This window comes from Mobula hypostoma, chromosome 4 (genome assembly GCF_963921235.1).
Source record: "Mobula hypostoma chromosome 4, sMobHyp1.1, whole genome shotgun sequence".
In the NCBI taxonomy this organism is placed as follows: domain Eukaryota; kingdom Metazoa; phylum Chordata; class Chondrichthyes; order Myliobatiformes; family Myliobatidae; genus Mobula; species Mobula hypostoma.
Genome location: NC_086100.1, coordinates 158,663,058 through 158,675,795, shown reverse-complemented (window position 1 = coordinate 158,675,795; position 12,738 = coordinate 158,663,058). Strand labels below are relative to the sequence as shown.

Sequence of the window (12,738 nt, the reverse complement as noted above, 5' to 3'; positions counted from 1 at the left end):
CTGCTCTTTGTGAAGTTTATGAATGACTGGGATGAGGAAGAGGAAGGCTGGGTTAGTAAGTGTGCGAATAACACAAACTCTGGTGCTGTGGATAGCATAGGAGAATGTCGCAGGTTTCAATGAGACAGTGATAGGATGCAGAGCTGGGCTGAGAAGTAAAAAAATTAGTTCTATCAGAACAGTGTGAAGTGATAGACTTTGAAAGGTCGAACTTGAAGGCAGACGACAGGTTTAAGGGCAGGATTCTTAGCAATATGGAGGAACAGAGAGAGAGAGAGAGAGAGAGAGAGATTGAGGTCCACGCCCATAGTTTGTCCCAAAAATTGATAGGTGGGCAAGAAGGTGCATGAGCGTTGCCCTTCATTAGTCGCAGTTTGAGTTCAAGACCCATATGCTTATATTGCAACTCTGTAAAACGCTAGTTAGAACACATTTGGATTATTGTGTTCACTTCTGGTTGTCTCACTGTAGGAAGGATGTGGAAGCTTCAGAGGGGGTGCAGAGGAATTTTACCAGGATGCTGCCTGGATTAGAGAGATGGTTTTATGAGAGTAGGTTGCGTGAGCACTCTTTTGAGTGAAGGAGGATGACAGGAGAATTGATAGAGGTGCATAAGATTTTTTTTTTAGCATGTTGCACCGGACAGTCAGCCATTCTTGTCTGGCGCATGGTGTCAGGATTGGTCTCCTTTCGGATTAACCAGGTCACGATATGAACGTTCCTGACTCGACCCTTTTTTTAACAAGGCTGAGTGGCTAGCTCGACGCTCAACCCGGCATGGATGGAAAACGTGCTCAGGGGATGGGCCTGACTTGGATTCGAACTCGGGAACCTTCGCTCTGGAGTCCGGCGCTGATGCCATTGTGCCACCAGCCAGCCACGCTGTATAAGATAATAAGAGACATAGATAGAGTGGCTTTTTACCACGGTTAAAATGGTTAATATGCATAATTTTAAGATAATTGGAGGCAGGTATGGGGGGGGCGAGGGGATATCAAAGCTAGTTTTTTTTAAGCCCGGAGAGTGGTGGGTGCATGGAATATCTTGCCAAGGATGGTGATCGAGACAGGCACATTAGGAATATTTAAGAAACTTGTAAGTAGGCACACGGCTAAACGCAAAATGGAAAGCCATGTAGGAGGGAAGGTTTAGAATGATCTTAAAGTAGGTTAAAAGGCTGGCAGAACATCCTGGGCCTAAGAGCCTGTACTATGCTGTATTGTTTTATGTTCTCTATTCTAAATCTTCCCTGAGCTCCTGCCCCATGAGCAGAAGTGACAAAACATGGCTCACAAGCTTGCTTCAGTGTCTTACTTTTTAAATCCTTTAGTTAGAACATTATAGGGTCTAGACCAAATCTAGAACTTCAGTGCATGGACAACTATAGTACTGACAAAATACTGTGCTGTTACATGCATCATTTTATAGTCTTTTTTCTTCATACTTTGTGTGTTGTCTGAACTTACGTACCTGTAATTCTACAGCAAGCAAGATTTTCATTGTACCTGTACTGCACCATATTTACGCACATGGCAAAAAAACTTGACTTGAACTTAAACTTGGGACATATTTAGCTCTTCCAGTAGCATTTATGGTTACCATGGTATTACTCCTAAGAAGATGGAAAGTAGGAAGTGTAGGCTTTGGAACTTTCCATCTAATAATCTATTCAATAAGACAGCAGATGATCTGCCTCCAAATGTCACCAGAGTAGCTTGATTCTTTTAGAGCTAAGCTCTATTAATCCTAGGTTTTAATTCAAATGCCTCCATGCCTCTGGAACACAGAATTCTGAAGATTCACAAACCTCTGAATACAGCAATTGTTTCCATCTCAGTCACACATCACTAATTCTTTACCTTTATAGCCTGTCCTAAAATACTAGGGGAAACTAGAACTCTTGCAGGGGAAATAGCTATTCAGCGTGTGCCCTCAGAGTGATGCATGTTAAGAGATTAAATCTCACTCTTCTATAGCCAGTGAGTTAAAGGCCCACCCCTCTGAATTATTCCTCCTGGATAACCCTTTAGCTCACTGTACCCTTGCTTCAGCATCACCCTTGCAAGCCATCCACAGACCGCAAGGTACATCTTTATCAAGCAGATGATGCACACTGAAGGAGGTGCAACATTCTTGACTGAGGAAGGAAGGCATGACTGGACAGAGGTACTTGATTGGAAGGTTCCTGGAAAGTCAAGGGGATGCAGAAAGCAACAATCACAAACATTTTCTAGATAAGGAAACCACTGTCAGTGAAAAATTGCTCAGATGGTGGCAGCATGACCACCTTATCTGAGGCATGATTTAGGTCCTTCCATGCCATGTGATTGGTACATCAACAATTCACCCACATTAAACCCCATTCTAATTTCCTCCCTTTAACCAAGTGCAGTTAATTTGGAATTAACTGACACAAGGACAACACATGCTTTCTTTCATGCCCACTTTGCTCTCAACTTCAAAGCCATATGTTAATGGGCTTTTTGTCTCAGAAATTGATAACATTATGGATCTGCTTTGCATGGTTTCTGAAATTAAACACCACATTTCTGTCCCAGTTGGTATATTACAAAGCCTCCAGTAACAGTTATAGAGTTGTACAGTTATAGAGTTATAGTAGAGCTAAAAAGCAATTCAGTCCAGCTGTATTAAATATTTGAAACTTTATCTGGAACATGAAAGACATGAGTAATGTTAGAATGTGATTTCAAGCTAGAAGTAACTTTAGCACAGGAGAATGCACAGGCATTGTGGTAAAAGTCAAGTCTAGGACTGTTGTCAGATTTGTTCAATCCCAGGGGTAATTTATACATAGGATTGATTCCATACTACATCTAAAAGATAAATTCTGCAATCATTCAAGAGAAAACTAGAAAGCAGTGGAGGGAGAAAATGTGGGTTTCCTGTACAGGATGATCTCGAGCAGGGCTTTCCAGCCTGGGGTCCATGGACCCGTTGGTTAATAGCTGGTGTCAACGGCATAAAAAAGGTTGGGGACCCCTAATCTAGAGCAATTAAATAGCTTCTTCTTTGATATTATTATAACTTCTGCAGGTGTATATTAAATGTTTTTATGTGTGAAACTGATACATGAAGTAGTTCAGTAAAATATCTTTAACCTCCCAAGATAAAGGCTAACTGTTGGTTGAAATTTCACTTAGTCTGGTTGCACAGAAGGCTAAACCAATGTTAATGAGAGCAGCATCAACAAATGCATTGTCATAACAGAAATATTAATTAGAGCAGGGAAATTATGCTGAAGCTGTACAAGATCCCGGTAAGGCCCCACTTAGAGTACTGCGTGCAGTTTTAAGAAAAGATATATTAGCTTTGGAAATGGTGCAGAGGGTGTCCACCAGGTTGATAATGGAGATAAGCAGATTTGCCAATGGGAAGAGATTGAATCGCCTGGGACTATACTCACTGGAATTCAGAAAAATGGGAACGGATCTTATAGAAACATAATATTATGATAGACAGGATAGAGGCAGGAAATTTGTTTCCACTAGCAGTTGAGATTAGAACTGGGGGACATACGACTAAATATTCAAGGGAGTAGATTTAGGATAAAGATGAGGAGGAATTGCTTATCACAAGGAAAAGTAGTAGAGGCTACCTGGTTAAACATATCTAAGATGCAGGTAGATAGAATTTTGCGAGAGATTTAAGGGTTGCGGGAAAAAGGCAGGAAGGTGAAGCTGGATTGATGACCAGATCAGGCATAATCTAATTGAATGGCACAGCAGGCTCGATGGGCCAGTTAGCCTGCTCCTAGTCTAATTCTTATGTTCTAATAATCAAATATTAAGCATCACCGCAGAGGGCTTACACAAAAAAGGAGACCTAGGAAATGGAAATGTTCATATCAGTACACTGAGCAACAATCTTCTAAGTTGCATTGTTGTTTTAGACTATACTGCACTCTGAGTCTACAGGCCTACTGCAAACAATGTAGTTCATTGTTATACTATTCTGCTGCACTACATTCAACTGAAAAGAACAAAAATATGGACAAACAGACCAAAACCAAGTCACAAAAGAGCACACAAGTAGAAGTTGTAATGGACATTGCCTGTGGTTTCCTTTTACCATCTCAGTTCATATGTGTAAAGAAGCTTACTTACATGTCAGAGGGGAGAGATTCAAAAGTTTCCTTTAGTAATGCAATTCCTTTGGTTAAAAGAATGGTTAAACAAGGGGGAAAAAACTATAAAGCGAAAGAAAGTTAGTAACAAGGACATTCAGCATTTTGAGATTTCAGCCAGAAAATAAAGTACAAATGCAGAAAATTCCAGTCATTAAGCATCCAACAAAACAGCACCACAAAAGAAAACACTTAGAATTGATATGCCTAGTATCATCTTTCAAAAATGTTAAAACAAGACAATCGTTCATTTCCACGGATAACTTACTCTCTTGGGAGAACTTAAGAGATCAAGGGTTATTATTATAAAGAACAGGAGAGTTCCCCTTGGTATGTTGGACAATGGTTGTCCCTTGGCTAACATAACTGAAGCACTTACCTGTTCTTCCCACATTGGCATTTGTCTAGTTTGATGTGTGTAAATTAGCAGCCACATTTCTTCCATTTCGACTGAGGATACTTAACTAAGTTTCAAGCGCCATGTGTGGCTTGAGGTGATGTAAAGTACCACATAAACAAAATGTACTTAACAGTAAAATACTTGGACACTGATCAAATGTGGGATGATTGAATGGAGCTACCATAACCTTGAAAAAGATGGAAATATTTAGCATTTAGTAGTCCAGGATCTTAACAAGGTCATAAAAAACATCTCACTAGTACAATCTTATAAATAGAACTGAAGTTGATGAAGCAGATTCATTCGATCAAATGCCAAGTTTTCATTTTACCAATAGGCCACATGTCAAACCTCAAAAAGCAGCCCATAAAAATAAAAAATAAACATTAGCTGCTGAAAGGATTAGAAAAAAAAGATATACTTTAATATGTACTTGTCAGCATTTAAAAGAATGGCTTTGCAAACATATGTTTCGCTTAAGTTTCAAAATGATGCCAGTTCAAATTTCAAAATCAGAACTGACTGCGTTCAATATCTTTACATCTAAGCTTTTATTATTTGCCTATTTTATGCTACATTACATTCATCCCCTACTTTCAGCTTATTTCTAGTCAAACAAGATGAATTTAAATAATCAGGAGGAATGAACTATTTGGCCTTTTCGTCATTTAATAAGATTGTGGCTGATCCTGTGCATCAACTACTTTCCAGCCGGTTTATCATAACCCTCAGTGTTGAAAAATCTATTGATCGTAACCTTCAATATATTTATTTAATAATAGAAAATAACTACCATCTGGCCATTCCTTTTCCTCACTTCTAACTTCCAGGAGAAAATACAGGGCATTTTAAGCCCAGATAATGAGACTAAGGAAGTTTCTTCCCCAGTGCTCTCAAATTCTGAGCCAGTAATCTCTATCACATACCCTTCCCAGAGATGCTGCCATATTCTTGGATTCTTAATACTGTATTACCTCTGTCAGTTAATCCTTTATTGTCACTTCAGCATTTCTTTTCACAATACTTCAAACTGCTCAGCGACTTTTGCACCATTCTGTTGTCTTGCACTGGTTGCTGTACTTATTGTTGTATTTATTATTCTCATGTATAATACTTACTGTGTGAGCTTCATGCGAGCAAGGATTTTCACCATACCCTGACAATAAACTTATATAAATATAACCTAATATATGACGATAAACCTGTATATGAATCTACACAACCTTCTAATCTAGAAATTAGAAATATCCTTTACATTGAGTAACCCTAAAATAAGGGGAGAAAAAGATATTTATATTTTGTTTCAAGGATACTCCTCAACGTTGCGAATGTCCACCACGAGCAGTTTTGGCTTTCCCGATTTTGTCTTTTTAGTGGGCATCTTGGAGTTTGTCGGTCCGGACAACTCACACAGGTCAATTAGGTCCTCTGCAGATATCCGTGGTGACATTTCGGCCTTGAGTTCAGCTAACCTAATAGGTTCACGTGACTGAAAGAGACGACTTCTAATTAAAAAACTGAAGGTTCCATATTACACATTTTAAAACTGCAACACAGATACTGTACAAATATTATAAATATTAACAATCAATTTTATGTTTTAAGTTTTTAAAGACTGCCATCAAGCATTATAATAGAATTTTCACATGGAGAGGGAATATCTTTCCATGTGAGAGCCCGAAGCACGACCAGACCATGTAACAGTTTCTTCCCCCAAGCCATCAGATTCCTCAATACCCAGAGCCTGGACTGACACCAACCTGCTGCCCTCTACTGTGCACATTGTCTTGTTTATTATTTATTGCAATGCCTGAACTGTTTTGTGCACTTTATGCAGTCCTGGGTAGGTTTGTAGTCTAGTGTAGTTTTGTGTTGTTTTACATAGTTCAGTGTAGTTTTTGTATTGTTCATGTAGCACCATGGTCCTGAAAAACGTTGTCTCGTTTTTACTGAGCACTGTACCAGCAGTTATGGTCGAAATGACAATAAAAAGTGACTTAACTTGACTTGATCTTTGTGTCAACTCAAAGTGAATATTAGCAAAGAAAACAATAAATAATTGTATTGATATCCAGTCACCAAATTTCAACATAGGAACTTAGTACAAAACAGAAACAGGACCTTTGGTCCAAATTAAACTAAATCTCTCTATCTGAATATGATCCAGATTCCTCCAATCCCTGCATATTCATGTCTGTCTAAAAGCCCTTACACTCCACGATTGTATCTACATCCACTAACACCTTTGGCAGCCCATTCCAGACACACACAACTGTTTATGTGAAAAACTTGCCCTTTACATTTCCTGCAACACACATCAAAGTTGCTGGCGAACGCAGCAGGCCAGGCAGCATCTCCAGGAAGAGGTGCAGTCGACGTTTCAGGCCGAGACCCTTCGTCAGGACTATCATTTTGGCAGCTCTTGGCTCCATCCCTCCCCCTCCTGTCTTCTCCTATCATTTTGGATCTCCCCCTCCCCCTCCAACTTTCAAATCTCTTACTCACTCTTCCTTCAGTTAGTCCTGACAAAGGGTCTCGGCCTGAAACGTCGACTTTACCTCTTCCTAGAGATGCTGCCTGGCCTGCTGCGTTCACCAGCAACTTTGATGTGCGTTGCTTGAATTTCCAGCATCTGCAGAATTCCTGTTGTTTGCCTTTACATTTCCTTTAAGCTTTCCCCTTCTCACCTTAAATGCACGTGTTCTAGTATTGGACATTTGCACCCTGGGAAAATGATTTGGTCATTATTTTTAAGTCAAATATTATGGCCTTATTTTTGTACAATAATTTTACAAACCGTAAGGCATTTTAAGAAGTTAAGAAGCCAAACTTCAGAAAAATTCAATTGCTTCAGCACCATAAAGAGTTAGTATCAGTGAGCATGAAACTACTGGATCATCATCAAACCCCATCTGGTTCACTGACATTGTTCAGGGAAGGAAATTTTCCTTCCATACACATACCATCATATACAGTATATGTTTCCAACCACACAGCAACATGGATACCTTTCAAATGCCTTCTGAAGTGATTAAACAAATCAGAGTTCAAGGGAGTTATATACATATAACTTGGGTGTGAGAGAAAGTTAGAGGTTGTGGGATAATTGGGCCAGTTAATTGTTTTTAACTTCAATCTGTTATCTGTCAAGTAGGAGGCCGTGCACAATTCTGATTTGATGGAGACAGATGTGAGAGCATGGAGGAACATCTGGTGAAACTTCTGAAATGCCTGCTTCGCTGCTGCCGCTACTGTGTGATCCGAAATTTCTGGAGGGGAAGGCCCCGAGTCCTCGGTTTTGCCTGTTGCTTGGCGGCCGGGGCCGAGGGTCGAAGCGCTCGGCAGAGATGGTGCTCAGTGTCGGAGGGCCGGTCGGAGGCTCGAAGTTTTCGGACGGACTCAGAGTCGCACTGAGGTCGGGTGCTTCCAGGATGCTGCATTGGCAAGTTTTCAACACTGGAAGCTCATGGCAGGGGGAGTTTCTTCCTCCTACTGTCCACGTGAGATGATGGGCTATCGGGACTTTGAGACTTTTTTTACTGTGCCCATGGTCTGCTCTTTATCAAATTACGGTATTGCTTTGCACTGTTTTAACTATAGGTTATAATTATGTGGTTTTTGTCAGTTTTAGTCGTGGTCTGCCTTGTGTTTCTGTGATATCATACCGGAGGAACATTGTATCATTTTTTAATGCATGCATTTCTAATTGACAATAAACGAGGACTGAGTGTCCTCATAATCTAATCTTAAGGATACAGTTCGGTAAAATTTGGTAAAATATCTGTACTCCTTAGCTGTGGTGCTGCTGTTGAAAGAACTTATATTGTCTGTTTCTCTTAAGTTTTGGTGAAGGAAGTTATGATTAAAAGGTGGATGGAAATGCCAAAAACATTGTGTATTACTCTTCTGCCCAGTGCTTCTTTGAACTCTCACTCATGCTTGTGTCACTTTTTCTACCATAGCACCTGCTCTCAATCACTGTCATCCTCATCTGTCAAAAATTGGCCCAAAAATATTAACACAAAAGGGAAGCTAAACAACACTGGTATATCTCACATGAAAAATTGCTTATTAAATTAGTTGCAACTCTTTGCACAAACTAACCTTTATTGTCAACCTCTGGTGCGATAGTTCTGATTTTATGTCAGGGATAAAGAAGTAGTAAACATCCCAATTTCCAGACAGTTCCTACATAACAGGGGCGGTGCTAAGGTGGTGCTAACTGGTGCTAGAGCCCCAGCAGAAATTACAATAGCACCACCAAGAAATTAACTGAAATTTCACATACAAATTACAGCTGCTTTGCTTTCTCTGTATAGTTTTGAATACAGCTTGTTTCTCCAGTTGATCTAGTGAAACATCGCCCCCAATTACCATAGCACCCACGTAGCAATAAAGTTATAAACTCTGGCAGATCCACTCTACACTTCTGCTTATTCATTTGTTGTCAATGTCTTGCCGTTGCTGTCCTCAGATCAGTTAAGCTGATCTAAGATCACTCTAGGTGGTGATGTCACTCACTCTCACTCACACGAGAGATTGATAGTATACACACATTGTGCATGATCCAGGTGCAGATCCATGATCTCGTGAGACTAACGGATGCCACACACACACACACACACACACACACACACATTGTGCTTTTTCAAGCTAGTGTGGTCCTGGCATGTGCATTATTTTGGCCGGCGTGAAAAATGGATCGATTTTTAGTGAGAAAATGATCTCATCCAGAGGAATCAGTGGTGTCTCAGCCTGAGCATGTCTTAATTGAAAGTGACATGCAGAAAGAAGTAAGTGGGGATGAGGACGACAGCAGTTCATCGAAGGAGTGTGAGGCGAAGTAGAGGAACAAGAAATGGAGCAGGATTCAGAAGAGAACGTGGATGAAGCTGCTCTTAGTGCTAGTGGGAATACTGTTAGCGATGTTAGCCAGCAGCCTGAGGAAGGACCCCGTCGGCCAGCATTGAAAAAGTACCCTTCGCTGCTCGCAACAGTTTGGCAATCAGCAAAGGAGTTTTATTCGTGGCTGGTTTGACTGACTGGAATATTCGATCACCAAAGATACTATGTTCTGCTTCGCGTGCAGGCATTTCCTGTGTGGAGGACATGGGTTCCATTCTGAGTCTACCTTCACTGTCACTGGTTACCGTAACTGGCGGAAAGCTACAACAGCTTTCAAAACCCACCATGTTAGTGCAGCTTATAAGTTTGCTATGCAGGCATGGGTCAAATTCAGATTGAGAAAACAAGACGATTCAAGATTGGGAAATATGCTTGACAAAGGACATGCAAAGATTGTCCAAGAAAATCGTGAGTATATGAGAGCAGTAGTTGAGTCTCTAGCAAGGACAGACAATGAATGACACAGTGGAATTAGCTTATTGAGCTGGGATTCAATAGCGTTGGTTGTCCAATAAATGTTCCCTTCATAATTTATTACTGTCTAATGATAAGGAGCACAGTACAGTATGAAGTCATATGGTGTACAATATGCATCTCCAGGCTGTGTATGGATTTGCATTTCTCTTTTACATAAACATGATTAAACATGAAACAGCCTTGCCTTGTTTTGACTTACAACTTGGCCAGCTTTACAACTTGAAACAAAACTCATTCACTTTTAAACTGAAATTGGAAAAGTGACCGAAGAACCAGATGTGTAAACGCAATACGAACTTTTCATCTCTTTTTAAAATTTGGAATGTATGTCGTAATTCCCTGTTAGCCATTTGCCAGAAGAGATACCAGAGCTAACAATGTTTGTGTGTCCTTTTTAACACACAAAATCTCAAATCTCTAGCAGATCACTTCTGTGCAAAAGTAATTGAATACTTTCTTGAATGAAAAATTATTGCAAAATTTTTAAGAAAGGTTAACTGACACTAGCTGGACATCTTCAAAAAGATAGAAGGCCAGAGACTACTTTACTGCTCATTAAAATGATAGTTGATCCTGTTGCCCACTCTCTTACTAATCTCTTTATTTCAGACTTGTACACAGTAAGTACCCCCCATGCACATGAAGTACAGAATTCCAAAGATAGACAGTCCTTTCCTGAAAAAAAACTCACCTAATCTCAGCCATAAATGGCCTACCTGTTATCCTGAGATTATGCCCCAGTTCTAGAACCTCCAGAGAGAGCAACAGGCCAAATGGCCTCTTCCAGCTGCTGTTTCAAATGTTTTAGATGAAAAGCAATGAAGATATTACTCAGGAATGTAACTTCATGACATAACACCTGCTTCAAGTAAGCCTAAGAAGAATCTGGTTAGCTGCCTTAATGACTATCATCCAGTGGCACTTACATCCACTTTGATGAAGTGCTTTGAGAAGTTGGTGATGAAACATATCAATACTTCCCTGAGAAGTGACTTGGATATTCTCCAATTCACCTACCATTACTACAGGTCCACAGCAGATGCCATTTCATTGGCTCTTCACTCAACCCTGAAATATCTGTACAGCAAAAATGCATACACCAGGATGCTCTTTATCAACTACAGCTCATCATTCAATACTATCATCCCTTCAAAACTAATCAATAAGCATCAAGACCTTGACCTCAATATCAATATGTGCAATTGGCTCCTCGATTTCCTCACTTACAGACCCTAGTCAAGTCTGATTGGTAAAAACATCTCGTCCACAATCTCCATCAGCACAGGTACACCACAAGGCTGTGTGCTTAGCCTCCTGCTCTACTCACTTTATACTTACGACTGTGAGGTTAAGCACAGCTCCAATGCCAAATTCGCGTTTGCTGATGACACTACTGTCACTGGCCAAATCAAAGTTGGTGATGAATCAACATATAAGAGGGAGATTAAAAATCTGGCCACAACAATAACCTCTCATTTAATATTAGCAAGACCAAGGAGCTGATTATTGACTTCAGGAGGAGGAAGTCAAAAGTCCACGAGCCAGTCCTCATCAGGGAATCAGAGGTGGAAAGGGTCAAAAACTTTAAATTCCTCAGTGCTATCAGTTCAGAGGATCAGTCCTGTGTCCAGCATGTAAGTGGCATTATGAAGAAAGCACGGTAGCGCGTCTACATCCTTAGACACTTGCTCAGATTCAGCATGACATCCAAAACTTCGACTAATCTCTATAGATGTGTGATGGAGAATATTATCAGCTTCTTAGTATTTGTGGCTTACTTATTATTGTTATCATTTCTTTCTTTTCTTTAGAAACATGGAAACATAGAAAATCTACAGCATAATACAGGCCATTCGGCCCACAAAGCTGTGTTGAACATGTCCTTACCCTAGAAATTATCTAGGGTTACCATAGCCCCCTATTTTTCTGAGCTCCATGTACCTATCCAGGAGTCTCTTCAAAGACCCTATCGTATCGCCTCCACCACCGTCGCCGGCAGCTCATTCCACATACTCACCACTCTCTGTGTAAAAAAATTCCCCCTGACATGTCCTCTGTACCTACTTCCAAGCATCTTAAAACTGTGCTCTCTTGTACTAGCCATTTCAGCCCTGGGAATAAGCCTCTGACTATCCACACGATCAGTGCCTCTCATCATCCTATGCACCTCTATCAGGTCATCTCTCATCCTCTATCACTCCAAGAAAAAAAGGCCGAGTTCACTCAACCTACTCTCATAAGGCATGCTCCCCAATCCAGGCAACATCCTTGTAAATCTCCTCTGCACCCTTTCTATGGTTTCCACATTCTTCCTATAGTGAGGTGACCAGAACTGAGCACAGTACTCCAAGTGAGGTCTGACCAGGGTCCTATATAGCTGCAACATTACCTCTCGGCTCCTAAACTCAATCCCAAGGTTGATGGCCAACGCACCGTATGCTTTCTTAACCACAGAGTCAACCTGCGAAGCAGCTTTGAGTGTCCTATGAACTCGGACCCCAAGATCACTCTGATTCTCCACACTGCCATCATATTTGACCTACCAAAATGAACCACCTCACACTTATCTGCCACTTCTCAGCCCAGTTTTGCATCCTATCAATGTCGCACTGTAATCTCTGACAGCCCTCCACACTATCCACAACACCTCCAACCTTTGTGTCATCGGAAAACTTACTAATCCATCCCTCCACTTCCTCATCCAGGTCATTTATAAAAATCACGAAGAGTAGGGGTCCCAGAACAGATCCCTGAGGCACACCACTGGTCACAGACCTCCATGCAGAATATGACCCGTCTACGACCACTCTTT

At 40.7% G+C, this 12,738-nt stretch overlaps 1 protein-coding gene across 2 annotated transcripts in view; it reads right to left on the bottom strand.

Moving 5' to 3' along the window:
* Positions 1-12,738, bottom strand: part of tbck (TBC1 domain containing kinase) — a 248,987-nt gene that overhangs the window by 55,129 nt on the left and 181,120 nt on the right. For both annotated transcript variants that reach the window (XM_063046811.1, XM_063046812.1), the window contains one exon: positions 5,858-6,033. In XM_063046811.1, coding sequence (XP_062902881.1) covers positions 5,858-6,033 — 176 coding nt within the window. The remainder of the gene's footprint in view (positions 1-5,857; positions 6,034-12,738) is intronic.